Source organism: Myotis yumanensis, unplaced genomic scaffold, assembly GCF_028538775.1.
Source record: "Myotis yumanensis isolate MYYU_CA2020_CCGP unplaced genomic scaffold, mMyoYum1.0.hap1 SCAF_5, whole genome shotgun sequence".
NCBI classification, from domain to species: domain Eukaryota; kingdom Metazoa; phylum Chordata; class Mammalia; order Chiroptera; family Vespertilionidae; genus Myotis; species Myotis yumanensis.
The window spans coordinates 39352456-39380351 of record NW_027223756.1 but is presented as its reverse complement, the minus strand read 5'-3'; the positions used below and the strand labels follow the sequence as shown (position 1 = coordinate 39380351).

The 27896-nt window shown below is 38.5% G+C and overlaps 1 protein-coding gene across 1 annotated transcript in view; it reads right to left on the bottom strand.

The window, feature by feature from the left end:
* AFG2A (AFG2 AAA ATPase homolog A) overlaps positions 1–27896 on the bottom strand; it is a 240428-nt gene that overhangs the window by 196833 nt on the left and 15699 nt on the right. The window contains exons 7-10 of the mRNA XM_070417201.1: positions 25618–25674; positions 23640–23763; positions 21171–21426; positions 1546–1700 (exon numbers count right to left, since the gene is read on the bottom strand). Of these exons, the coding sequence (XP_070273302.1) occupies positions 1546–1700; positions 21171–21426; positions 23640–23763; positions 25618–25674 (592 nt within the window). The remainder of the gene's footprint in view (positions 1–1545; positions 1701–21170; positions 21427–23639; positions 23764–25617; positions 25675–27896) is intronic.

Genomic DNA, 27896 nt, shown 5'->3' with positions numbered 1-27896 from the left:
GAGTGTCTCAGCGGCAACAGGACTACTGCAAAAGAGAAATTTAAATGGTGTGATATTATAGAGGCAAAAGGAAAGAACAGTCCAAAATTCCCCACTTCTATCAGAACGCTCCTAAAACTGATAGAGAACAATCTGTTAACTTTCCTTGAGCAGCACAGAGATACAGTTCAGGCAAGCTTAATGGCCCATCCTGTACCTCAATACTACCAATGCTTTGTTCACTTTCCAGAAATATTAATATAAAAGGCCCACTTGGGACATGGATATAACAGATGATCCATGCAGAAAAGGTAACTTGTTGCCCTTGTGGTGATTGGATTGAGAACTTTGCAAAGACTATCTATGATAAACTAAATGTAAAAAGACCCCACAATCCATCAGGCATCATTAGTAGAAGGCATCATAACTAGAAGATATTTTTGTCCTGAAATTAGCCTGGTTGACATTTTCTGATAAAACTAAACATGCAATTAGTATACTACCCAGCAACTGCACTCTTGGGCATTTATTCCAGAGAAATGAAAAGTTACATTCACACAGAACCTGTGCAAGAATGTTAATAGAAGCCCTGACCAGTTTGGCTCAGTGGATAGAGCATCAGCCTGCAGACTCAAGGGTCCCAGGTTCGATTCCGGTCAAGGGCATGTACCTTGGTTGCGGGCACATCCCCAGTAGGGGGCGTGCAGGAGGCAGCTGATCGATGTTTCTCTCTCATCGATGTTTCTAACTCTCTATCCCTCTCACTTCCTCTCTGTAAAAACATCAATAAAATATTTTTTAAAAGATACTTTCTAATCTAATTTAAAAAAAAAGAATGTTCATAGCAGCTTTATTTATAATAGCCCCAAAATGGAAACAGACCAGATATCCTTTAACAAGCAAGTGAGTGGTTAAACTATGGTACATATACCACAGACTACTACTCAGTAATAGAAAGGAACAAACTATTGATACACACAACAATTTGAATGCATCTCTAGGGAATTATATTAAGTGAAACAACCTAATCTCGAACTGCTCTATACTATATAATTCCATTAATATAACATTTCTGAAATGACAACATTTTAGAGATGGGTGTAGAAACAAGGTGGGTGTGATTATACTAGTAAAAGGGCAAAGCAGGGGACCATTGTGGTGGTGGAACTTTTTAGCATCTTGACTCTGGCAAGATGTACAACCTTTACATGTAATAAAACTGCATAGGTGTAAATATACACATGTGCGCACACACATAAATGAATACAAGTAATTCTGGGAAAATCTGAATAAGATCAGTGATTATGACAATATAAATATCCTGCTTGTGATAATGTACTCTAGTTTTGCAGATGTTACCATCAAGGAAAACTTGATAAACGATACACAGGATGTCCCTATAGTATTTTTTAGAACAGTATTGAATCTACAATTACCCCCACAAAAATTTCAATTAAAATACATTTTTTTAAGTTTAGCCTAGGAAGGTAGTTTCCCTGGCGACTCAGTTTCTTTCAGAGTTGAATTCAAACAGTGTGGCTTGCATGCGGGATACAAATGACTTACACTTGGGACATCAACTGCAACCTCCCTCATGGCACTGGGCCTGACGTCATTCATTCCCTGCAAGAAATCATTCAGAGTAATCTTCACCAACGCAGCCACCTTGCTGTCAGGGAGGTTAGGCTGTTTCTTCAGGACTCTCCGAAAGGCATTGAGACCTACAAAGAGAAAAGTAACACAAGATTTATCTTTTACCCCATAAATACAGACTGAACCATTGCCATTAAAAATAATAACAACCTAAAACCTCATGCAATTATAGCATTTCAAATGTGTTGTGCTTGTGTGTATAGATGGGAGTGGGAGGGTGGAGAAGAATATGGAAGAATGTGGGGGATAAAGGCAAAACTCCAAGTGCTTAGTTTGGCAGGGAAAATACAACAAACTGATATGAAACAGGAAAAAACAGATACTTTATAATTGTGAAATAAATAGAACAATATACATAAAAAAGACCATAACCGTTCATCAAAATAATCTGTTTGGAGGATTCCCTTTAATAGGATAAAATATTAAAATAATAACATATCTTTTGCTTCCGAACTTCTTGTCAATATATTCAAACCAGAGCTACAAGTTTGGTAAGGTATTGGCAGAACATCTTAAAGGAAATATTCAGTTGGCAGGTTGGAAATGTAGTTTTGGAATTCAAGAGGAAGCCAGGCTTCAGTGTTATGTTCTACTATAGGATGGAAGAGACCTGTAAGGTGACGCTAGGGGCTGTCACCCAGGCCTCTCTCTATGTCATTCTGTAAAAACTGAGGTTCAGGGAACCGCTGCTCTGGCTACTTCTGCTGCTGTCAGTAATATTCTGTCCTTTGACTATGACCAGGAATACTGTGTCTTCTGCAAGCACTTGTGAAACTTGTTAGCTTGCAAGTAGGGTAAAAATCTCAGACCCTTCTGCCCTAGCTAGTTTGGCTCGGTGGATAGAGCATCGGCCTGCGAACTGAAGGGTCCTGAGTTCAATTCCAGGCAAGGGCACATGCCCGGGTTGTGGGCTCGATTCCCAGTGGGGGACTGTCAGGAGGCAGCTGATCCATGATTCTCTCTCATCATGGATGTTTCTATCTCTCTCTCCTGCTTCCTTCCTCTCTGAAATCAATAAAAATATATTTTTTAAAAAAATCTCAGACACTTTATAGCTCTTGACACAAAAATAAAAGTTTATGTTAAATTAGATTGTTTTGCTGTCCAACATTCTTTTTAGCTAAATGGTGCAATAGCATAGAAAACTAAATAAAACTTCAGTAATAAGGTGCTGTGTTGTATTCAATATCACCTTGGTGGCCTAAAAGAATATAAGCAGTTTCTAAAAAAATCTCCCAAAAATGAAAGTACTCAAAACACAACAAGAATCTTACTGTTCTTCATTTCCCAAGTAATTATATGGCAATACTTGTCAATATTTCTAATGTAGACCAGACACCTTACTTATACCAGTACTGAAATACTAAAAACTAAAACAAGAGAAGTGATCTAATAATTTTCCAGCCACACTTATGTCATGTAAGCACAAAGTTTGATAATAAAGGAGACCAATTATTTTCACTTGAAGAAGGGGTTTTAAAGGAGCAGAAAATATATGCTTTTTAAAAGGATACATTGTAAGTACATGTTTATAAAACAACAAAACCTCTGCAATTTCAAATACAAACTACAGAATTTAAGAGCTCAGCAAAATCTCGAGGTCTATTAGGATAATAAGAAAACAGCAGTAGTTCCCAGAGGAGACAGAAAAGGCAAAAGATGAAAAAGACTTGAGTTTTCAACAATTAAGAAACAGTAAAGTACAAAGATTGATTCTATGACAAACACAGCACAACTTAACATATCCAAATAATAGGTAAACATATTCACATAAAATATATGAAATATAACATGAAAATTTGTAGGATGCTACTAAAGCTGTACTTACAAGGACACTGACAGATACAATACACATATTAGGAAAGAAAAATGGATGAAAGTCTAAGAGATGCTCATCTCAGCTCCTATCAGGGACATCTAACAGTTTAGTGGGGATTAGTGACAGTTTAGGAAAACCCTTGCAGAAATCATTTAGTATATTCCTTTATTTCACAAATGATGAGAGACTACAAGGTCTATCCAAGTTCAAGAAGTCAGACTTGAAAAATGAGTTGATATTAACTGATAACATGGGACTTAAGGAAAAGAGGCAGTGGAGTATTCCAGGCAGAGAGAACAGCATAAACAAAGGCCTAGAGACAAGAATTAGCTTAACATTTGAGACTAGGAGGCCCTATAGAACAAGACAAAACCTCTGTCCTTAAAGAGGTCACTCTTAGAAATATGAAAGGACATATTTTAAGAACACGTTTTAAATAAACCTAAATCCAACTTTATTAATTTGTTTGTAAACATATGAGAAGATAAAGTATAGTAGACTGCCAGAAAGGAACAAAGAACAATGTGGAGGTTACAGATATGCAAAAGCTGTCAGCCATAGGCCTTCAGATGTTAAATGAATATCAGAGCTTGCAATTTTAAAGATCCCTGGAGCCATCCTATTAATGCAACCTATCCTCCATGGTCCTATACCTGCCACTAGCTCAGAAAAACTGCCTCATTGGCCATCAGTTATCTCATTTATTAAATGGAAAGATTAAAATCTATATTGTCAATTGTTTTTCAGCTTTAAAATCCTGTGATGCTAAGGTAAAATTATTGGACATCAACCATTCCTCACAAGGACATATTAGAATTTATGCCAAGAAATTAAATATTTAAAAATACACATATTTTTATAAAGGAGAAGTAAACAATTAACCAGAGAAGCAAATGGACACATGTACATGATCAAGGAATATAGCTTAGAGCAGTGGTTCTCAAACTTCCTAATGTCTCGACCCTTTAATACAGTTCCTCATGTTGTGGTGACCCCCAATTTCATTGTTACAAATTGAACATAATTAAAGCATAGTGATTAATCACAAAAACAATACGCAATTATATATGTGTTTTCCGACGGTGTTAGGCGACCCCTGTGAAAGGGTCGTTGGACCCCCAAAAGGGTCATGACCCACAGGTTGAGAACCGCTGGCTTAAAGCATGCAATCTATGACATTTCCTTCCCTTGCTAAGTTTAAAGTTAGTTTTTAAAATGTAAACAAAAACAGAAGCAAACTTCACTGTTCTTAAAAATTTTTTTAAACAAAAAACAGGTGTAACTAATTAAACAATAAATGTGTCATTTTGTCTTCATTATTTTATTTTCCAATGCTCTCAAACTGAGAATAGAAAACAAGATGCAAAATTAGAGTTATAAAGCAGCAACAAAAATAATTTTATGGTTGGGGGTCACCACAACATGAGGCATTAGGAAGTTTGAGAACCACTGCTCTAGCCACTTCTCAGTCTCCATATTAGATATTCTCTAACAGCCCAGCCTTTGATGGTGGTGCCCCACCTTCTCTCATTAGCACTGTAAACTTTCTCCTACCATTCAGCAATACCCAACACACTGTACTATAATTACCTGTCACACCCAGCATTTCCCTGTGCATCAAGGCCTCTCTAAGAGGAGAGATCCAGACTGTCTTATTATTCACTGAGGTAGCTCCAGCACCCAGTGCAGGGCCTGGCTCAACAAATGAATGGATGACTGAACTCTATTCTTTCTAAGTGATTTCATTCACCATCTCATTGCTGCCAACTCCCAAATCCTTATCTCTAACCAAGACTCTGCTGTCTCCAAAACCTGCAATTCAAAGGCCTGCAGCTTAGACAACAGAAAGAATAGAGGAGTGGGAGGTGGGATAGAGAATAACGCATAGTCTAGAAAAGAACAATGAGTAGTTAAAATAATTTTTTTTTTAATTTTTAAGAGCTCAAATTCTGAATAAATTTTGAAAATAGAGCTGATAGGATTTGACAAAGGAAAAGAGGAATCAAGAATAACTCTTAGAAATAACCTTTATTTAAATACACTGATTTTAGTTTTTTATTGTTTTAATTAAATAGAAAACCTTTCAAGTTTTATATTTTTCTAGTCTTGGAAAGACAACTCAAAAAATTTTCCACTAGCAAAGTAAATGGTACATAGCACTTAGAGCTTAAACAGAATCAAACCTACCTATTTTATCTAAACAAACCACTCAGCACCAAGTCATTTCAAATGAACAGCAAAAGTAATACTAAGATACCCAATTCACTGACAAAAAAAAAATCCATCTCTTACATAATATCCATAATATTTATGCAGTAGGAAAAATCCTAACACCACAAATATAACTATATTTCAGAATTATAAAATTGAGGAGAAAATGCATTGTTTTATAAGATACTAAAGGCCTGGTGCAGAGATTCGTGCACCAGTGGGGTCCCTCGGCCTGGCCTGTGGGATCAGGCCAAAACTGGCTATCCGACATCACCTGAGGGATCCCGGATTGCAAGAGGGTGTGGGCCAGGCCAAGGGACCCCATCAGTGCACAAATCTGTGTACCAGGCCTCTAGTTTATAATCCTAAGCGCAGGTCCCTCAGCTTGGCCTGTGGAAATCGGGCTGAAACCGACTTTTCAACATCCCCGGAGGAGTCCCGGGTTGCGAGAGGGCACAGGCCAGGCAGAAGGACCCCACTGGTGCACAAATCCATGCACCAGGCCTCTAGTCTATAATAAAAGCGTTATATGCTAATTAAACCGGACATCCAGATGTCCTTGCAGACAACCTTCCGGACGAAGCCGGAGCTGCAAGGGAAGCTCGGGTCCTGGATGCCCGCCGGTGGCCAGAGGGAAGCCTAGGTCCTGGGTGCCAGAGGAAAGGCGGTGCCGGCAGCAGGGGGAAGGCCTACTCTTACATGAATTTCGTGCACTGGGGCTCTAGTATGCATATAAGATCTTTGGCTAACCTTTTCCCGCCCTCCCCCCTTGGCCCTCCCCCTTCCCTCTGAGATTCATCAATCTGTTCCATGTTTCCATGCCTGTGGTTTCTGCTCCTGCATTGAGTGTCTGCCCCCTGGTGGTCATTGCACGTCATAGCTACCGGACGGTCGGCCGGCCAGCCAGTCACTTAGGTTTTTATATATATAGATCATAGTACATAATTACTGGTTACTTATCCAGCTACAACAATGAATGAAGACATACTCCCTTATAAAACATATAAATTTACCTTTGTTGCTCTATTGTAGGCCTACAGTGGACTCATGTGCAATGAGAAAAGCAGGGAAGGGGAGAGACTGTGACTCTGATTGATTCAGCAAGAAAATCTGTCAGGGAGGCACCCCCCGCAAAAAGCCACATCTATCTCTAGCCTGCATATTCTTATTGATGGTCAAGATCTTCACTGATCCAGATTCAGTAAAAATCACTACTCTAGCAAGGCAAAGAAATCTGCCAGATTTCCCCAATGTCTCTTGTACCAAAATAACCACGAATACTTCATAAAATACCAGGAATACTGCCAAAATTCAAATAAGCTTCTACCAGAGAAATGTATAAATACACATAATATGAAACTCTTTTTTTTTTTTAAGAGAAAAGGTCCTACTTACCAATGGCCTGAATGAATGACATCTGCTGCCAGACTTTTTTTGAAACCTCAAAGAACTCTTAAAAATATATGTTATCCCTATTTAGCAGGTGAGGAAACATAGTTCGAGGTTAAATGACACCCTAGCCGGTTTGGCTTGGTGGATAGTGTTGGCCTGTGGACTAAAGGGTCAAGGGCACTCTCCCCCTCCCTTCTGCCCTCTATAAAGATCAATGAAAAAATATCCTCGAGTGAGGATTAATAACAACAAAATGAGGTTAAATGGCTTGCCCAAAGACTCTCAGCTAGCTGATAAAGGCTAGCATGTGAACCTACACCAGTGATGGCGAACCTATGACACACGTGTCAGAGGTGACACGCGAACTCATTTTTTTGGTTGATTTTTCTTTGTTAAATAGCATTTAAATATATAAAATAAATATCAAAAATATAAATCTTTGTTTTACTATGGTTGCAAATATCAAAAAATTTCTATATGTGACACGGCAGCAGAGTTAAGTTAGGGTTTTTCAAAATGCTGACACGCCGAGCTCAAAAGGTTCGCCATCACTGACCTACACCATAAGCTTTCCACTAAACCCCACTATGTCCCTGGACTTTATTTAAAATACTGAATTTTCACAGAATCAATATTTTAATTCTTAGAAAATACCACTGGAAGAATTCCAAACATGGTGGGAAAGGTTAGAAAGAGAACCTTGGGGGAAAATGTTAGAAAGAGAAACTTTCGTAAGAGTTAAGTACTTTGTACATAGTAGATCCACCATAAATTCCCCTTAAATAAGTGAGTAATGGGTGGGAGGGAGGACTAACAGCTATAAATATCTCAGAACTCTGGTATAAAACAGGTAAAAGTTTCCATTCAAGAAATGTCTGCAGTCATTAGGTTTAGTATTGTTACTAGACCTGTTTAAGTGTAATAATGATAAAATCATTGTTTAAATATGAGTTTTCATTCTTCCTGTTTGGTGATGCTGTCTTATAAAGGCCAAGTATTTGGTATGAACATGATGAAATGATGTGTAATCAACAAGGATGCTAAAGATGAAATTCTTAGAGTAGTGAAGCAAATACTTCCTTTCTCTGCAAACAAAATGTCTGAATACACCTCTTGAAAAAAACAGCTCTATTTATACTCACTCTCCTGAAATGGCACAGGCAGCCTTAGAAGGACAAGTTTATAATAAATCCCTGTATTTGGCCAACACTGTTGCTAAGCATCTTCAAACATTCAGCAGAGTTTATATAATTCAGGTCTCTGCTACATAATTAACATTTCATGCTTTCCAAAAAAGTGTAGTATGCTTATCTAGGTTGATAATTTAAAACATTATAAATTTTGAGAAAATTAATAAAAGGCTATGTAACTAATTCATTAGAAAGGCTGCCTAATCCCAGAAGGAACACAAACACAGACATTCAATGTCAGGATATGTCAGAGTTGAGCTTGTAAACAGCTTGTGAGATAAAACATTTCAAAATGCAGCTGCTTTCTACTTAAAAAGGTGAGCTACAAAACATTAGGCTTTTGGACAAGTCACGACATATAAAACCATGCTCTAGTGCAAAAGTTAATAATAAAGGAAACATAACATTTGAAAATAAGTTTCACACCCAACTGTCAACATTACCTTTATATATGCTCAGATAAGAGATCCAAATGTTGAAAGCAACTCTACTGTAGCATTTCCAACTTTCATATCATTATTGAGACAAAGGTAAAAGTTAGGGAAACTATTTAGTAACACCGAAAAGAAGAGAAAGTTGAGAGTAAGCACATTGCAAGAGGCAGTGTCACTCTTCCAGGCTATGGAGGAGAGTGTGAAAAAGCTTGCACATACAAACATATACCAACCACAGGGAGTCTGACCTTTTGTACTGGCATCCTGCAAACAACCTTTACATTACAAAAATAATCAGGAACATAGTTCACGTGGATTTTGTGAAACTTGGAATCACTTCACTGTATGTGATTGCCAGGCATCTGTGCACCACATTTTTTTGTTAAAAAAGGCAGAGGTTCCCTGATTAGAAGGCAGCCCAGAAAAAGGAAAACCATTCGACAACCAAAACCCAAAAGCTCAAAGAGCACAGAGGTCCACAAACCATAAGCAAGCAATGTTCCAGGGAAAATATACATCTATATGTTTATTTGTGTTATTAATTCTTAACTGTTTCCTTAATTGTCAATTTTCTATCTTTCAGAATTGTCTTATTCAAGTTTTATTCAAAACCATTATACATACTTGCAGGATAAACATGGATGCTCATTTTTCCTAGAGCAGGAGTTAAATGATATAGTCTGGAATAGTACATTACTGCCATGTAAAAACTCCGGGAAGAAATTGAAAACTATCAAAGATAGTCAGAGAATTACATTTCCTAAATTTCATCCAGCTATTTAAATCAGTTATGGAGGATCTTCAAAACTCATAGAGCTGTTTGGCCTAGATCAGTGTGGTTCTCAGAGTGGAATCCTCAGACCAGCAACATTAATACTACCTATAGCTTGACAGAACCATAGGCCTAAATGAGGAATTCAAACCGCTAATAGGCAAATGCAGAAATGGCTGCTTCACAATCACTTGGGAAACAATGTAAATACTGTTTCCAGTTCCCCACCTCCCTTAATCAAGCATGGGGAGGGGGCTTACAAGTGAATAGCTTCCCAGGTGAACATGATGCATAATGAGGTTTAAGAACCAATGTCCTATGTCCTTGGCTCTTGAAATCTGGTCCCCCAGAACACCACCAGCAGCAGCAGCAGCTGGGAACTTGTTAGATCAGCCGTGGGCAAACTACGGCCCGAGGGCTGGATCCGGCCCGTTCGGCTGTTCTATCCGGCCCGCGGAGCCGAAAGAGCGGAGGGTTCTCTTGCTCTCCCCTCCGCTCCTTCACCAGCAGCAGTGTTAACATGGCAACGTCGGGAAACACGGCTGCAGCTCCTTCTTCTGAGTGGGCGGATTTATATCCGCCCCTTCAGTAGAAGGAACAACCTCTCAATCTTCCAGAGGCTCCTTGTAATGCCCGCGGATGCGTCTCCCGACATCACCCTCGGAATGCGTAGACACGTTATCGTGGTGATGTAGGGAGACACGCCCCTGGAGAGCACAGTATCAGAGCCTTTCTGAGGTAAGATTAAGAGCTCTACTCAAACACAATTTTTTCCTGTTCCCACATTCTGTACATCACAATGACTTGTTAATAAAACAACAAAGATTTTCAGCTTTTAGGGCTTGTATCCACTGCAGTTTTTTTTCCCACTGCGGACGTGCGCAGCAGGGAAAAAGACACACAGAGGACATGTCACACTAGCCATGCTGCGGCTACATTTTTTTGCTGATACGGATGCGGTATCAGTAACGCTACCGTGGCCACTAACCGCATGTGTTAGCGGCAAAGCAAATGCATTTTGCGCTGCATTTGCTTCTCCCCCTTGCGCCTGTAAAAATGGGTGCTACAGGGCATTTGTGTTAACATGCACCACTGCACATTAGCATCAACGCAAACATGATGGAAACCTGTGTACCCTGCATTAACCCTAGCTGCGCTGCATTGCAGTACTGCACCACACTGCAACGGCAGCACGGCTAGTGTGAACGAACCCTAATTCAGTGGGTTGAACAAAAAGATTGTATAAAAATGTGATGAACTAAAGATTTTATTACAAAATCGCTTAATTTCAGGGTTTCAGAAGTAATTGGACAAATGAAAAACTGAAAATCAAATGTTCATATCTAATAGGGATGAAACCCTTTCCTGGTAATGACAGCCTGAAGTCTTGTACTTATGGACATCACCAGATGCTGGGTTTTCTCCTTTGTAATGCTCTGCCAGGCTGTCACAGTAGGGATATATATATAAATATCCTGCCATTTCCAGCTTTTAATAAGAAAAACTGTTGCAATGGGCATTTAAAAGTGGCACTTGGTTGTTTTTATAGAGTCCAGTGGATGCAATCTGACATTGATAACGGGCTCTTTCACACTATGTGCACTGCGGCTGTTTTTTGCCAGTAACGGAAGTGCTAGTGGTAACTACTGGTTACCCATGTTTTGCACTGCCCTAGCACCTCCCATACAAGTGTGTCTGGAAGACACAGCAATGTGCATTACCATAAACAAAGGGCCTGTGTGAAAGATACACAGGTCTCCTATGGAGGAAAGGGGTTGTTCTCTATGGTCAGGGTGTGCCTCTGTCCCATGTCTGAACTTTTTCAGATGATTTTGTTATATATATATTTTTTAGAAGACCAAAAATGTTATAGTAGAGCAAATTTAATCACTTGTTTTTATACTTTACTGTCTTATTTTAGTAAAGAATTTAATAAGAGAATGGTACTGTTGGTTTTAGCCCAATATTAAACATGAGTGGACCAAAGAAAAGGAAAGTGGACAGTGAATGCCGAGTGTTTAAGAGGGAGTGGACAACAAAATATTTTTTCACCGAAGTCCGATCAATGCCAGTATGTCTGATATGCCAGGAAACACTTGCAGTCTTCAAAGAGTACAATCTCAGCCGTCACTTTGCCACAAAGTATGGCAACTATGCTAGCAAGCAGTCACCTCAAGAACGGGAGGCTACTGCACAGAGGTTGATGGCTAAATTACAGGCTCAGCAAAATGTCTTTCACAAACTGCAATTCAAGAGACAACTACCAAAGCAAGTTTTATGCTATCATTCAAATTAGCAAAAGCTAGCAAACCTCTCTCTGAAGGCGAGTTTTTGAAAGAATGTATGATAGAGACAGCAGGTCTCTTGTGTCCAGAGAGCAAAGGCAAGTTTGAAAAACTCAGCTTATCACGCAGGACAGTGACTCGTCGAGTGGAACTGATTGATGAAGACTTGGCCAGCAAGTTAAATAGTAAGGCAGAGTTCTTTAAGTTTTATTCACTAGCATTGGATGAAAGTAATGACATAAAGGACACTGCTCAGCTCTTAATTTTTATCCGAGGGATTAGTGACAATTTTGAAATTACGGAGGAGTTTTTAGCCATGGAGCCACTGAAAGGAAAAACACGGGGAGAGGACTTGTATGACCGGGTGTCTACTGTCATTGAGAAAATGAAGCTACCATGGAGTAAACTTGCTAATGTCACGACAGATGGATCTCCAAATTTAAGTGGAAAAAATGTTGGACTCCTAAAAATAATTCAGGATAAAGTGAAAGAGGAGAACCCTAACCAAGATGTTATTTTTCTTCACTGTATTATTCACCAGGAATCATTGTGCAAGTCTATATTACAACTTAATCATGTTGTTAATCCAGTCGTAAAGCTTGTTAATTTCATTCGAGCAAAGAGACTTCAGCACTGTCAGTTTATTAAGTTTCTGGAGGAAACTGATGCGGATCACCACGACTTACTTTACCACTCTCGTGTCCGCTGGTTGAGTTTGGGCAAAGTTTTCCAACGAGTGTGGGAGCTCAAAGAAGAGATTGGTGCATTTTTGAAATTAAAGGGGAAGTCTGACGAATTTACTGAGCTAAGTGACAAGAATTGGCTGTGTGACTTTGCATTTGCTGTAGATATATTTTCACATTTGAATGAGCTAAATGTGAAGCTACAGGGAAAAGATCAGTATGTACATGACATGTACACTAATGTGAAAGCCTTTAAATCGAAGCTGATTTTCTTTTCCAGACAAATTTCAGACAAAGTCTTCACTCATTTTGCCACACTAGCCACACAGAAGGAGACCATCCAAAACGTGAAGAAATACAGCGAATCACTGGATGACCTGCATGCAGAATTCTGTTGTTGGTTTTCTGATGTTGAAAAAATTGACCAGTCACTTCAACTGGTGGCCTGTCCTTTGTCACAAAACCCTAAAACAGCACCAGAAGAGGTGTAACTGGAACTCATCGATCTTCAGTCTGACTTTGTCCTAAAGGAGAAATTCAGCTCTCTTGAACTAAGAGACTTTTATGCTTCACTTAATGAAGCCACTTTTCCAAACATCCGGAGGATGGCACAGAAGATACTGGTGCTGTTTGGGTCAACCTATGTTTGTGAGCAGACATTTAGCCAACAAAGCCCCTCACAGATCCAGCTTAACTGACGAACACCTCAGATCTATCCTGAGAATAGCCACAACAAAACTAACTCCAGACTTTGATGCATTAGCTAAAAAAGGAGACCAACAACACTGTTCCCACTGAAGTTGATGTTTTAAAGACCAGAAACCTTTCAACCCAGTCTACATTGCCATCTACATCTACGTCCCAGGCATAATTTGGAAGTTGCACTAAAGAAAATGTTTAATTTACTGTTTACACATTTTGTTCTTTTCTATTTGTTTTAGTTTTAAATTATTTTATTATATTTAAGTTTAATTTGAAAGGCTTTTGTACCTTTCCTTTGTTAGGCAATTTTATTTTGCCTTTGCCATCTTCAATATAAGGTATGTTATTGTGCTATGATTCCTCCATTTTTTGTAGTTTCAAATTATAATAATTAGTGTTTACATTCTTCTTGTTAAAATGTTTGAAATGAATAAAACTATTGAAATAAAAAAAAAAAAAAGACCGTACCCTTTTATGTAATGATGTTTACTTTGAATTTATATTAGTTCACACAAACACTCCATCCATGCTTTTGTTCCGGCCCTCCGGTCCAGTTTAAGAACCCATTGTGGCCCTCGAGTCAAAAAGTTTGCCCACCCCTGTGTTAGATGTTCGCAGGCAAGCAACCCAGACCTACTGAATCAGAAACTCAGGAAGTGGGGCACACTGGCTATCTATTTACTAAGTTCTTCAGATGATTCTGACCACATAACGTCTGAGAACCTCTGCTCCAATTGGGAACATGTGAAAGGAACTAGGATACTGTGGAGAGGAATAAATCTCACAGATCTGAAGGTCAATGTGCCATACTTCCCAGATATGCCAGTGGGCATTCTCAAGCTGTCCATGTAAGCACAGCATGATTTTGAACAATGAAAAATGCCTCCTGAAAAGCACTGTTTTAAAGCAGCTGAGAAATCTTATCCGTGGAAAGTCAATAAGGACTAGAAATGCTCAAGTGAACAGCAGCAATTCTAAGAGGGGGTACAGAGCAAGTCCACCTTGTTTATAGCTCCTATAAACAGTAACCACTGTTTCCTCTGCACAGAGCAAGGATTTCTGAAGGCAGCAGAGGAGAGAAGGAGATGAAGCTCACCAGAAGGCTAAAACCAAAACTCAACTCTGAGGTTAATAAACATTTTATCAAGGGGAGTAGGGTAGTAATCATGTCTCCCAGTTTCACATCTACTTCAGATCAAATACTTCTTGGGCACCTATTATGTACCAGAAATCATGAATATTGCTCTCAAATATCAAGATGCCACCAGGACTCTTTTTTAATAAAACAATGATTCTAATTTTGTGTGCAACTCTAAAGTATCTATTTATCTTTAGGTTAGAGGCTTCTCTCCTCCCCATCTCTGATCCTTTCACAGCCTTTTCAATTAAATGTAAGATTGTAAGGACTAGAATTTCTCAAATTTTCTTGCCATTTCCCTAAATGCAATGATTGTGACTACTTCTACTTGTCCAAGGAAACTTATGTTAAAAAGGGGGGAGAGAATGAAGGGTACCAGTTCAAACTTCCCTAGGTAGTCATTTTAAAACACTGAGAGCCATCAAATCATCCCCTAACTGCTCTAAATTTAGGCAGGATACAACATGAAATGTTCAATTCTTTTTATTTATAACTCAGATAGTGGTTCAAATTTACCATATGACTGAGTTTTTTCTTGCGATGCCTACAATGCACACTTCATAATTTATGGGGATGCCCTTGTATGTGCAGGAAGTAGGATATACTTATACCTGTTCTACAGCAGTTGAACATAATTCTACTATTTCTAATGCTTCTAGAATTTGAGTTCTTTTATCTTGCCTTCTGAGCTACACTATTAACCAATTTTATAATTTACTCAAGTCCTTAATAAAAAATTATAAAATTGTTTCAATGAGAAATTGCAGTTAACGTCACCATTAGTCTGCTTTGTCACATTATTTCTAAGAACACTGTGGAAGGAAGCCCTGGCTAAAGCTCCGAAGTTCAAGTCATTTAGACAAACAGTACAACAGAAAAGACAACGAGGGATAGAAAGGCCTACTGCAACACAGTGACCAATGAGCCCAAGTTAGTGAGTCACTTGAGTATTCTTTGTTGTTCTTCCTCCGTTTTCTAATTCTTCCTGTCCTTCTCTGTGACCCAATTTCTTTCTTGTTCTCCCTTTATATCCAGGGAATGTCATATTTACAAGTGCACTTAGATAATGTGTACCACAACACCCTCAATTTATAAATGAAGAAAACTAATGCTCAGAAAAGACAAAGAATTTTCCCAAGATCACAAGCCTGATTTCAAAGGCAGTCTGTCCAACTCTCAAAATCCATTTTTTACTATACCTCCCACTCTCTAGAAAATCCCTTGCAAAAATATTCTAGCACAATGCTCTTAAATTGTATTCTATTATATAGTGAGAAAACACCACACAACACAACATGACGCCAGCAATAATTTAAGACAATATCCACAAAACCACATATTTTTTCCTACTGGACTCTTTAATTATAATACTCATCTTTTTAAAAATTACCTTCTAATAATCTGATTAATTACTAAATTAGGGGAAAATAAAAGACCAATACCTGATCATTTGAAATTATAAGTCCCATTAACAGTAGCTAATTATTTATTTACTGCTTATATATACCAAGTACAACTTGTTATCTATCTATCTATCTATCTATCTATCTATCTATCTATCTATCTTTAGGTTAGAGGCTTCTCTCCTCCCCATCTCTGATCCTTTCACAGCCTTTTCAATTAAATGTAAGATTGTAAGGACTAGAATTTCTCAAATTTTCTTGCCATTTCCCTAAAGTTCTTGGGGTAGTCAAGTGCCTGTGAAAGTAGATGGTCCTATTGACATCTGGTATGTGACTTACATTTTCACTTCTCTCCTGAAAGTCTCAGGATACAACTTAATTTCTGGAATATACTTACCTGTGAAAAAATATGGACATTTTCTGCTGTATATAAATTGATCCTTTCCTTAGTTTCATATATAAAGTAAATTTAAAAGCCTTATACCATTCTATCAAAAGTCTGTTATATGACTTAATTACAAGCATGGATTTAGAGTAAGATGAACTAGACTAGAGTTTAAACCCGAGCTCTGCCACATACCAGCTGAGACCTATTGAGCCAGTGATACTCAGATCATAGGGCTGGTGTAAGGATTGGAGGAAAGGGTGTTGTTTTCTCTTCCACACCTTCTCATGCCCTCATTCTGCCTGTCGAACTCTTTTACTTTTTCTTTAAGCTTCTTTTCAGATGTCACTTTTGCTATATAACCAGAGCATTTCCTTTCCCCAAAGGGAAGTCACTACATTTTCCATAGCTTTTTGAGTATGTACCTCACTGTGTGTTTACAAATCTCTTCCTTCCATCAGACTGTTTATGTACCCAGAGCTGCCTAGAGTGTGTACATAAGAAAGTCAGAAACTACTTGATAAAGGATGTTGAAGAATGACTCCTTGCCTAGATGGGCAAGTCCAAAGCAAAGCCTATGTAAATACTACAGGTTCAGTTCCAGACCACCCCACTAAAGCCAGTATCTCAATAAAGTGAGTGGCAATCCTTTTGCTGAAGGAGCTTGCCTTCAATTTGTAAAAAACACATCTGTGAAGTGCGAAAAAGCAAAGCACAACAAAATGAGATACACCTGTAACCCAGACACTTCATTATCACCTAATGGAATAAAGGAAACAAAGTTATCCACTGATACATCTCCTTCTTGGTCACTAGATAATTCAGTTCCACGGACAAAACCACCATCTATATATAAAAGCCTAAGCGACCATCGCAACCAAATGGATGACGGAACAGGCTGCGTGGGGTGACTAAGCCAACAGGGGATTAGCGAGGGGCGACCAAATGACTGAGCAGCAGGCTGCGTGGGGCAACCAGGCCAGCAGGGGGGTTAGTGAGGGGAGACCAAACGACCGAACAGCAGGCTGTGTGGGGCGACCAGGCCCACAGGGTGGACAGTTGGGGTTGACCAGGCCGGCAGGTGAAGCAGTTGGGGGCGGCCAGGTTGGCATGGGGGGGGGGGGGGGCAGTAAGGGGCAACCAAGCCAGTGGGGGAGCAGTTAGAGGCAACTAGGTCGGCGGGGGGGGAGAGGCAGTTAGGGGTGACCAGGCCAGCGGGGGGGGCGGGGGGGGGGCAGTTAGGGGCGATCAGGCAGGCAGGCAGGTGAGCAGTTAGGAGCCAGTGGTACCAGATTGTGAGAGGGATGTCCAACTGCTGGGCCAGGATTGGGCCTAAACCAGCAGTCAGACATCCCCCAAGGGGTCCCGGAATGGAAAGGGTGCAGGCTAGGTTGAGTGGACCCCTCCTCCCCCGTGCACGAATTTTGTACACTGGGCCTCTAAAACTAGACAAAAAAGGCTTTGTCCTAAACCAATATGTACCAGAAGAATATTTATATTTGCCTTGTGTCTACATAACCTGTAGTCTCCCCCTATTGTGAGTCCTTTTCATGGAAATCATAATGATCAAATAGAATAAAATAAAACTGACTTTCTTCACCAAACGTAAGATATTGAAAAACTCCTAAGTATATCTTCCAAGTTTTCCTTTCCCACTCATTTTTCTTTCTCCAAGCTCTTTTCATACATGCAATATGGCCAGATCAGAAGGACCAATGCACTAATGGAAGGGTATTCAAAGCCAACTAAATTAGATTAGCTATGAATCAATGACTTAGAGGTAAAAGTAACCATATTTCTGTACTAAAATTCTAAAATAATTAAAATTCCAACTCAAAAATTCAATTTTTTCCATTACCTCAAGGGTTAAACTTTTTATAATTATTATTATTATTTTTTTAATCCTCACCAAGGATATATTTCTTAACTGATTTTAGAGAGAGATGAAGGGAGAGAGAGAGACATAGATGTGAGAGAGAAGCATCAATCAATTGCTTCCTGAATGTGGCTTGAACTGGCAACCTAGATATGTGCCGACTGGGGATTGAATCCACAACGTTTTGGTGTATGGGATAACGCTTCAGCCAACTGAGCCACCCAGTGAGGGCAAGAGTTAAACTTTTTTTAAAATATTGGATAGGTCACAAACTACAAGAAGAGAATCGACAACTGAAAAAAATTCCTCCAAAATATGAAAGGACTTAGAAACAAATGCCCATATCAGAAAAAGAAATAAATGTAAGAATATAAGATTAGGAGAAACCAAGATGGCGGCATAGGTAAACACCGGAGTTTGCTGCCTCGAACAACCACTTCAAAAATACAACTAAAAGACGGAACGGACATCACCCAGAACCACAGGAAGGCTGGCTGAGGAGAGACTCTTCAACTAGAAGGAAAAACAACAGCATTACGAGGCTCAGAGGAAGCGCAGTGTGGAAAATTTAAAGGTGTGGTGGTGCGGCGGTGCGCGCGCAAAGCGGGCTGGTGGCTGAGGGCGCGGTTGTCATTTTCAATCAGGAGTGAGTCTCAGACTCTGGGCTACAGATCCGGGCGAGTCTCTAGGGACCCTGACTCAAACGGGAGAAGCAGGACTGTCTGGCTACGGTCCCTCCGAGGTTTGCAGCGGTTGCGGGGACAGAGAGGCAGAGCCCCTGGAGACGGACTGAGAGCAGCCATAGCTGCTCCCTCCCCCCGCCCTGTTGAGCCCGCCCCGCCCAAGCCCTGCGCAGAGGCATTTGCCGATCGCCTCAGGCAAAGGCTGGACTAGCGCCTCGGAGCCAGAGGACTGAAGTTTTCCACACAGCTGATTCCTACAACCAGTCGGCCTGGTGGTCAAATCCCTCTAGTGTTAACTACAACAATTAAGGCTTGGCTAGAACAAGACTGCGCACAAAGACCACAAGGGGGTGCACCAAGAAAGCATAAAAGATGCGGAGACAAAAAAACATGACAGAAATGAAGGATATGGAGCTAAAAATCGCAATTTTGAGGGCTTGCTATAAACTTGAGCAGAGCCTCACGAAAACTAATGAGACCATCGATGCTACGATAAAGAAATTAGAAAGTAAGCATACACGGACTGAAATAAAGAATATTATACCCAATAGCAGACCAGAGGAGCACAAGAATCAAACCAAAGATTTGACAAAAAACACCCAACTGGAAAAGCAAAATGAAAAAAGAATCCGAAAGTGTGAAGATAGTGTAAGGAGCCTCTGGGACAGTTTCAAGTGGAATAATATCAGAATTATTGGGGTGCCAGAAGATGAGAGACAGCAAGATATTGAAAACCTATTTCAAGAAATAATGGCAGAAAACTTCCCCCACCTGGTGAAAGAAATGGACTTACAGGTCCAAGAAGCGCAGAGAACCCCAATCAAAAGGAATCCAAAGAGGACCACACCAAGACACATCATAATTAAAATGCCAAGAGCAAAAGACAAAGAGAGAATCTTAAAAGCAGCAAGAGAAAGAGACTCAATTACCTACAAGGGAATACCCATACGACTGTCAGCTGATTTCTCAACAGAAACTTTGCAGGCCAGAAGGGAACGGCAAGAAATATTCAAAGTGCTGAATACCAAGAACCTACAACCAAGATTACTTTATCCAGCAAAGCTATCATTCAGAATTGAAGGTCAGATAAAGAGCTTCACAGATAAGGAAAAGCTAAAGGAGTTCATCACCACTAAACCAGTATTATACGAAATACTGAAAGGTATCCTTTAAGAAGAGAAAGAAGAAAAAGGTAAAGATACAAATTGTGAACAACAAACATGCATCTATCAACAAGTGAATCTAAGAATCAAGTGAATAAATAATCTGATGAACAGAATGAACTGGTGATTATAATGAATCAGGGACATAGAAAGGGAATGGACTGACTATTCTTGGGGGGAAAAGGGGAATGGGAGATTCGGGAAGAGACTGGACAAAAATCGTGCACCTATGGATGAGGACAGTGGGTGGGGAGTGAGGGCGGAGGGTGGGGTGGGAACTGGAAGGAGGGAAGTTATGGGGGGGGAAGAGGAACAAATGTAATCTGAACAATAAAAATTTAATAAAGAAAAAAAAAAAAAGAATATAAGATTACTGCAAACCAGAGATGTTTTGAGATATGTGCCCAGCCTTTAGAGATTACCAAAAACTAAATACATGCTTTCAGGAAGAAAAAAAAAGGCCAGCAGATATTTTTCAATAAATTCTTACTTGCCAGTAAGCTTATAAATATTTCAATAGCTTATAAAAATTGGCCAAATTGGAATACCTTTTATTGGTTGAAATTACTCTGAAAAATTGCCCAAATATGAAAACGTATTAAGGGTTTCCCAAAGTAACTACAGTTATGCCATGGTGAAGTTCTTAAAGTCAAAGAGCCAACTGAATAATAATGCCTTAAGTTTTCAGACTTAAATATCACTTTAAATATCACTAACACATACTCTGAGGCATAGAATTCTCTGGTTTCACTAAGTACTTTTATAGCAGTTCAACAAATACAAAGCTGATTCTTAAGAAAAATTTTGATTTTTGCAGGTTCCCTAATTTCCATAGCATAATGTTAATAAATGCTGTCATCATTAACACTGCCATTAATGAATCCGGTTACACATTCGTGTGTGTGTGTGTGTGTGTGTGTGTGTGTGTGTGTGTGTAAATTTAAGAAAAGTCTGAAAGTATATCTCTATATATAATAGAGAAATATGCAAATTAACCAGGACGCCATAACAGGTCAACCGGACAGGAGGAGGCTGAGGGGCCTCTGCACGCCTGCCCTGGGGGAGGTCCTGATCAGCAGCAGCCACAGCTGCTTCAAGGGCCGGAGAGGGAGGCAGGGCCAGACTGTCGACTCCAGGTTGGGCAGCGCCGTTCAATTTAGAATCACGCACAGGGCTCCTAGTATACTATAATAGTGGTTATCTTTAGGAGGTACAGTTAAGGGTGATTTTTCTTTATTTTTTATAGTTTCCTGAATTATCTAGACATTTTTCAATAAATATATACTTTATGATTAGGAAATAAACCTATTTTCATTAAGAAATGAGATATAAATGATCAGTATGCAAATAAACCAGAGTTAAGTCCAACAACACATATAACTATATAGCAAATCAATCTCACCTGATTCATTACACAAGGCTTTCAAGTCTGCTCCAACATATCCATGTGCATTGTTTGCTAACTGTAGCAGCTCGGCTTCAGTGAGTACATGCGGTACCTTTCGAAGCAGTTTCCGAAGTATATCTAGCCGGTCCTGAGCATTAGGAACTCCAATCTCAATCTCTTTATCAAATCGTCCAGGTCGGCGGAGTGCAGCATCCAAAGCATGAGGACGATTTGTGGCCCCAATAACTAATACCTGTCCTTCACTTCCTTCCTAACAAAATAAAATAAAAACTAACTAATTATTCTTCTACAAGTAAAACACACACACACACACACACACACACACTATATAGGCAAGGATGGATGGATCCAACTGTCCAGGCTGCTAAGTCCTATCCCTTACACTTTTATTATTCACCCTACATTTTCCAAAGCTTAGCCTAAATGATCCCTCACCTTTACTTTTCATATATCACAAGTATGTCTCTCCCATATATAGCATCTTACCGACACTGTTCCTATGAATAATAACATATATAACACCCTATCATATAGTTATTTTAATTTAAATATTTTAAATGCCCTTTTCCCCTACTTGAAAGCAGAGATTATGGCCTACAGATTATTCAAATAGAAGAGATCTTTTATAGTTTTCAAAAAGATCTTCTTCACAAATGGACTCTATTTTAAATTTGATAATTTTTTAAATTTCTAAAAACATAGACAGCAATATAAGCAACATCAGAGTACCAGCCACCTTGAATATGTATGGACTTTAACTCTCTGAGAATGAAATTATAAAGAACTATGATCATGGCCTTATGGGTGGCTAAGTTGGTTGGAACGCTGTCCCATTCGCCAAAAGGTTGTGGGTTCTATTCCCAGTCAGGGCACATACCTAGGTTGCAGGTTCGATCCCCAGTCAGGTGGTATACAGGAGGCAACCCATAGATGATTCTCTCACATTAATGTTTCTCTCTCTCTCTCTCTCTCTCCCTTCCTCTCTCTCTAAAATCAATAAAAGCATATCCTCGAGTGAGAACTTAAAAAAAAAAAAGATCTATGATCATGATCAGCCACCTATAGAAATTATCCAACATTCTATTCAGAAGAACCAAGTGTAACCTCACAGAGACAAATTTAACTGAAATGTGATTCAAAGAAAACTCAAACCTAACCAATTACACTGGATGTGCCAACAAAAAATGCATGGATTATAATGAATCCACAAATTGTGCATTTAGAAGACAAAAATACAGGCCCTTAAACATCTTCAGGCTAAAACATCAATGTCACAGGCTTCCATTCCTACCCAAAGGCAAGAACACCAATCCACAGCAGGCCTTTGCCACAGGCAGAAGGAAAGGCAGCTGTGTCTCAGTAATTAAGACACTCCAACACAGTCTTACATCTGACTTCCTACTCACCAAGAATTCTAATTATAATACAGCTCTCCATATATATATATATATATATGCCTTTTGGGTGAAAATAGAATCATCCGTAAAGCTGATACTTAGTCAGCTTAATAATTATATTTCTTGTTATAAACAAACAAACTGGTATCCTGGTTTATATATCAGTCTTATGAGTGTTGTTATTGTGGGTTGTCAGTCCTCACAACCCATCTCCAAAATACTAACATTGTATTCTCCAGCTTTATAAACTGAGAACCAAACCTGAGTGAGACAAGATGATCACATTTAGGTGCTGTCCCAAGACTGAGACCAGGTGGTCATCTAGCCTCCCCCAGATAGCAACCCTTGTCTTGTGTCACTCTTAAAATTATAACATATTGTTAGCAAATAATAGAGACTTAATACTAAACCTTCACGTTATTTTTGCATGTTCAATTTCTACCAATAGGAAGTAAAAACCAAAAAGTTCTAATAGTCCAGTTTTTAATATGCAAAAAGAGGACCTGGCATTACATACTTTTAAAATTTTCTTTAGGTTCTAAAAAACAAGTTCTGCATAAGTGTATTCTTCTGGTCTATGACTGTCAAGATTATGTATATGCCATCAGAGTGATAACAAGGTAAATTCCTTTTAAAGGTTGCACAATACATTATTCTCACTTTCTTTATTTTCACTTGCCCCCAAAGAATCAATTTATACATGTGTATATAAGACTTACTCAAGAAATTTCTTTATAAATTCTCCTAAAATTTAATTACTAAATCTTTCTTATGATTTTTGTTTCAGGTTTTTAAGTTAGTAACATTTATTACAGAAGAAATCCATTGTTGTATATTATTTTACATGCTAGAAAAAATGTCAGATTATACTATCCTAGCAGTTACTAAGAAATCTGCCAAAGAAAATTATATTGTGGCCCTTTCCTCTAGTGTTTATAGCTAATATTTTTTCCTTACCCTAGATACTCCACAATTCAAGAATTTGATAGTTTTTGCTACTATATATACACAAATGATTAAGAATTGACCCCTTCCTACACAGAATCAATACTGGTGCTATACTTACTGAACCAATACCATCCATCAGTGTTAGCAGTGAAGCTACAACTCTTTTTTCCACTTCATTCTGAGCCCCTTCTCTTTTTGGGCAAAGTGCATCCAGCTCATCAATAAAAATAATTGATGGATGCCTAAAAATAAATAAGTAAAAATGAATTCGCTAATATACATTTAATTTTTAAATTTGACATGTGACATGTTACATTTAGGATATAGTTAATAATATTAAAGACAAAGGCAACAGGATGTTAAACTGAAAAACCTTAGATGAATTCTCGCCCAAATTATTAACTCACCAAAAGTACATTCTAGTGGATCTGCCCTCAATTAAAAGAAGAGCACTGAGAACAGTCCACTGCTCATGAGATGAGAGTCTACGCCTAGGCAGAACTTACCCACTAATGCCTACTGCATTGTTATGCCTCAATTCAGAAGCAGAGGCTAGAGATGTTGTCCCTGGGAACGGGTTTAAAGTCCAAGGGAGCAAAATTAGAAATGCTCTCTGTTACTTTACCTATTTAAAAAAATTACTTTCACCCTGGCTAGTTTGGATTAGTGGATAGTGTTGGCCTGCAGACTGAAGGTTCTGGGTTCGATTCTGGTCAAGGGCAGGTACCTGGCTTGCAGGCTCCATCCCTGTTCCTGGTCAGGGACCTTGCGGGAAGCAATCGATCAATATGTCTCTCACATGATATCAAATAACACTGTCTTGTTTCTCTCTCTGTCTCTTCCCCTCCCTTCCACTCTCTCTAAAAAAATCAATGGAAAAATATCCTCAGGTGAAGATTAACAAAAATAACAAATAAATAAGTAAGTAAGTAAATAACTTTCATGATAGTCAATGTTCCTATAAAAAGATGTGAATTCGCCCTGACTGGTTTGGCTCAGTGGATGGAGCGTTGGCCTGTGGACTGAAGGGTTCCGGGTTCGATCCCAGTCAAGGGCATGTACCTTGGTTGCAGGCATATCTCCAGTGGGGGGTGTGCAGGAGACAGCTGATCGATGCTTCTCTCTCATCGATGCTTCTAGCTCTCTCTCCCTCTCCCTTCCTCTCTGTGGAAAACCAATAAAATATATTTTAAAAAAAAGATGTGAATTCTCTCATAAGAGGAAACCTCAACTGCCAGGAACATAACAATGACAACAAAAATATACCAAACAATAAGGTATGCCCCGGTTCTCAAACCTTCAGTATTAGCACCACAGACTACTTATTTCATCCACTATAACTAGGAAAAAAATACTTTAAAAATTGAAGTTCTTTCAATAAGAGAGCAATATTATGGTAAGTTAAATGCCAAAAAAATGATAGAGCATAGCCATATTACAAATAATATTACATTAGACCAAGTTATAGACCATGCTCTAATGCTTCTTGTAATATAACATGGTAGACTAATTTGAGGAACAGTATTCAACAAGAATTATTGTTAAAGAGCAAAATATTTGTCCCTTATAACAAAGTTTTGAGCATAAAGAGCTACTATAATACAATCCTCAAGAACTCTCATGATATCAAATAACAGTGTCTTAATTCTTTTCCCTTATGTATTTTTTAATTGAGATACAATTAACATATAACATTTTATTAGTTCCAGGTATACAACATAATTTAATATTTGTATTTCGTGAAATGATCATAAGTCTAGTCATCGTGACATCTGTCGCCATGCATAGCTACAACACTTTTTTTTTCTTGTGATGAGATCTTTTAAGAGCTACTCACTTTACAATTTTCAAATATGAAATAGTTATATTAACTATAGTCACCATCCTATACATCACATCCCCATGACTTATTTCTTTAATAACTGGAATTTATTAGAAATAGATGAGAGAAAATGTCATTAGATTTACAACCTATTTCTAGTGCTACCATTACTAGTTTTGTACTATTCTTTCATGCTTAGTATAAAGTGTTGGTATCTCTACTTTGATTAACACAGCCTTAACTACTAATTTCAAACAAGAAAAATATAGAATACCGCAGAGTGGCTTCAGCAAATATCTGACGTAACCTTGCTTCAGTTTCCCCATAGAATCTGTAACAAATAAAATACATTTTAGGAACAACTCTCAAACTTTCCAAATATTTCCAGAATACTTAAAATTAACTTTCCAAAATTATTTTCCAGACTTAATTTGTATATAAATAAAAGAACAAATCTAAAACATTTCAACATGTGAAACATCCAGACAGAATACTAAGCAACCATTTTTTAATTTAAGCAACCATTTTTTAAAAAAAACACATTAAGCAAAGGATCTCGGGCACTGAGAGGAGGTGACCTTGCAACAGATACTTCTTAACTTCTTTTTTTTAGGGCTCAATAGTAAAGATTTAATTTAGTTGCATGGGATAAGTAGGATTTATCACAGGGATGCAAGGATGGTACAACATCCGCAAATCAATAAACGTGATACATCACATAAACAAATTGAAAGAAAAAAACCACATAGTCATATCAATTGATGCAAAAAAAGCATTTGACAAAATCCAACACCCATTTTTGATAAAAAACTCTCAGCAAGGTAGGAATAGAAGGATCATACCTCAACATAATAAAAGCCATATATGACAAACCCACAGCCAACATCATACTCAATGGACAAAAACTAAAACCATTTCCCCTAAGAACAGGAACAAGACAGGGATGCCCACTCTCACCACTCCTGTTCAACATAGTACTGGAAGTATTAGCCATTACAATTAGACAAGAAGAAGAAATAAAAGGCATCCAAATTGGAAAAGAAGAAGTAAAACTGTCCTTATTTGCAGATGACATGATATTATACATAAAAAACCCTAAAGACTCCATCCAAAAACAATTAGACTTAATAAATGAATTTGGCAATGTAGCAGGATACAAAATTAATGCCAAGAAATCTATGGCATTTCTATACACCAATAGTGAACTTACAGAAAGAAAGACTAAAAAAACAATCCCATTTACCATCACACCAAAAAAATTAAGATACCTAGGAATAAACTTAACTAAGAAGGTAAAAGACCTATATGCGAAAAACTACAGGACACTGAAAAAAGAGATAGAGGAAGACATAAACAGATGGAAGAACATACCATGTTCATGGATTGGTAGAATCAACGTTATCAAAATGTCCATACTACTCAAAGCAATCTATAGATTCAATGCAATCCCCATTAAAATACCAATGGCATATTTTACAGACCTAAAACGAACTTTCCAAAAATTCATCTGGAATAAAAAAAGACCCTGAGTAGCTGCAACAATCCTGAGAAAGAAAAACAAAGTAGGTGAGATCTCAATACCAGATATCAAGCTGTATTACAAAGCCACTGCTCTCAGAACAGCCTGGTACTGGCACAAGAACAGACATATAGATCAATGGAATAGAATAGAGAACACAGAAATTGACCCAAACCACTATGCCCAATTAATATTTGACAAAGGAGGCATGAACGTACAATGGAGTCCAGACATTCTCTTCAATAAATGGTGTTGGGAAAATTGGACAGATACATGAAAAAAAATGAAACTAGACCACCAACTTACACCATACACAAAAATAAACTCAAAATGGATAAAGGACTTAAATGTACGACGGGAAACCATAAAAATACTAGAAGAATCCAAAGGCAACAAAATCTCAGACATATGCCAAAGCAATTTCTTCACCGATACAGCTCCTAGGGCATTGGAAACTAAAGAGAAAATAAACAAATGGGACTAACATCAAAATAAAAAGCTTCTGCACAGCAAAAGAAACCATCAACAAAACAACAAGAAAGCCCACTGCATGGGAGAACATATTGGCCAATGTTATCACCAATAAGGGTTTAATCTCCAACATTTATAGGGAACTCATACAACTTAACAAAAGGAAGATAAACAATCCAATCAAAAAATGGGCAAAGGACCTAAATAGACACCTTTCAAAAGAGGACATTCAGAAAGCCAAGAGACATATGAAAACATGCTCAAAATCACTAATCATCCGAGAGATGCAAATCAAAACAACAATGAGGTACCATCTCACACCTGTCAGAATGGCTATCATCAACAAATCAACAAATGACAAGTGCTGGAGAGGATGTGGAGAAAAAGGAACACTTGTGCACTGCTGGTGGGAATGCAGACTGGTGCAGCCACTATGGAAGACAGTATGGAGTTTCCTCAAAAAACTAAAAATGGAACTCCCATTTGACCCCGTGATCCCACTTCTAAAAATGTATCCCAAGAAAACAGAAACACCAATCAGAAAGGATATATGCACCCCTATG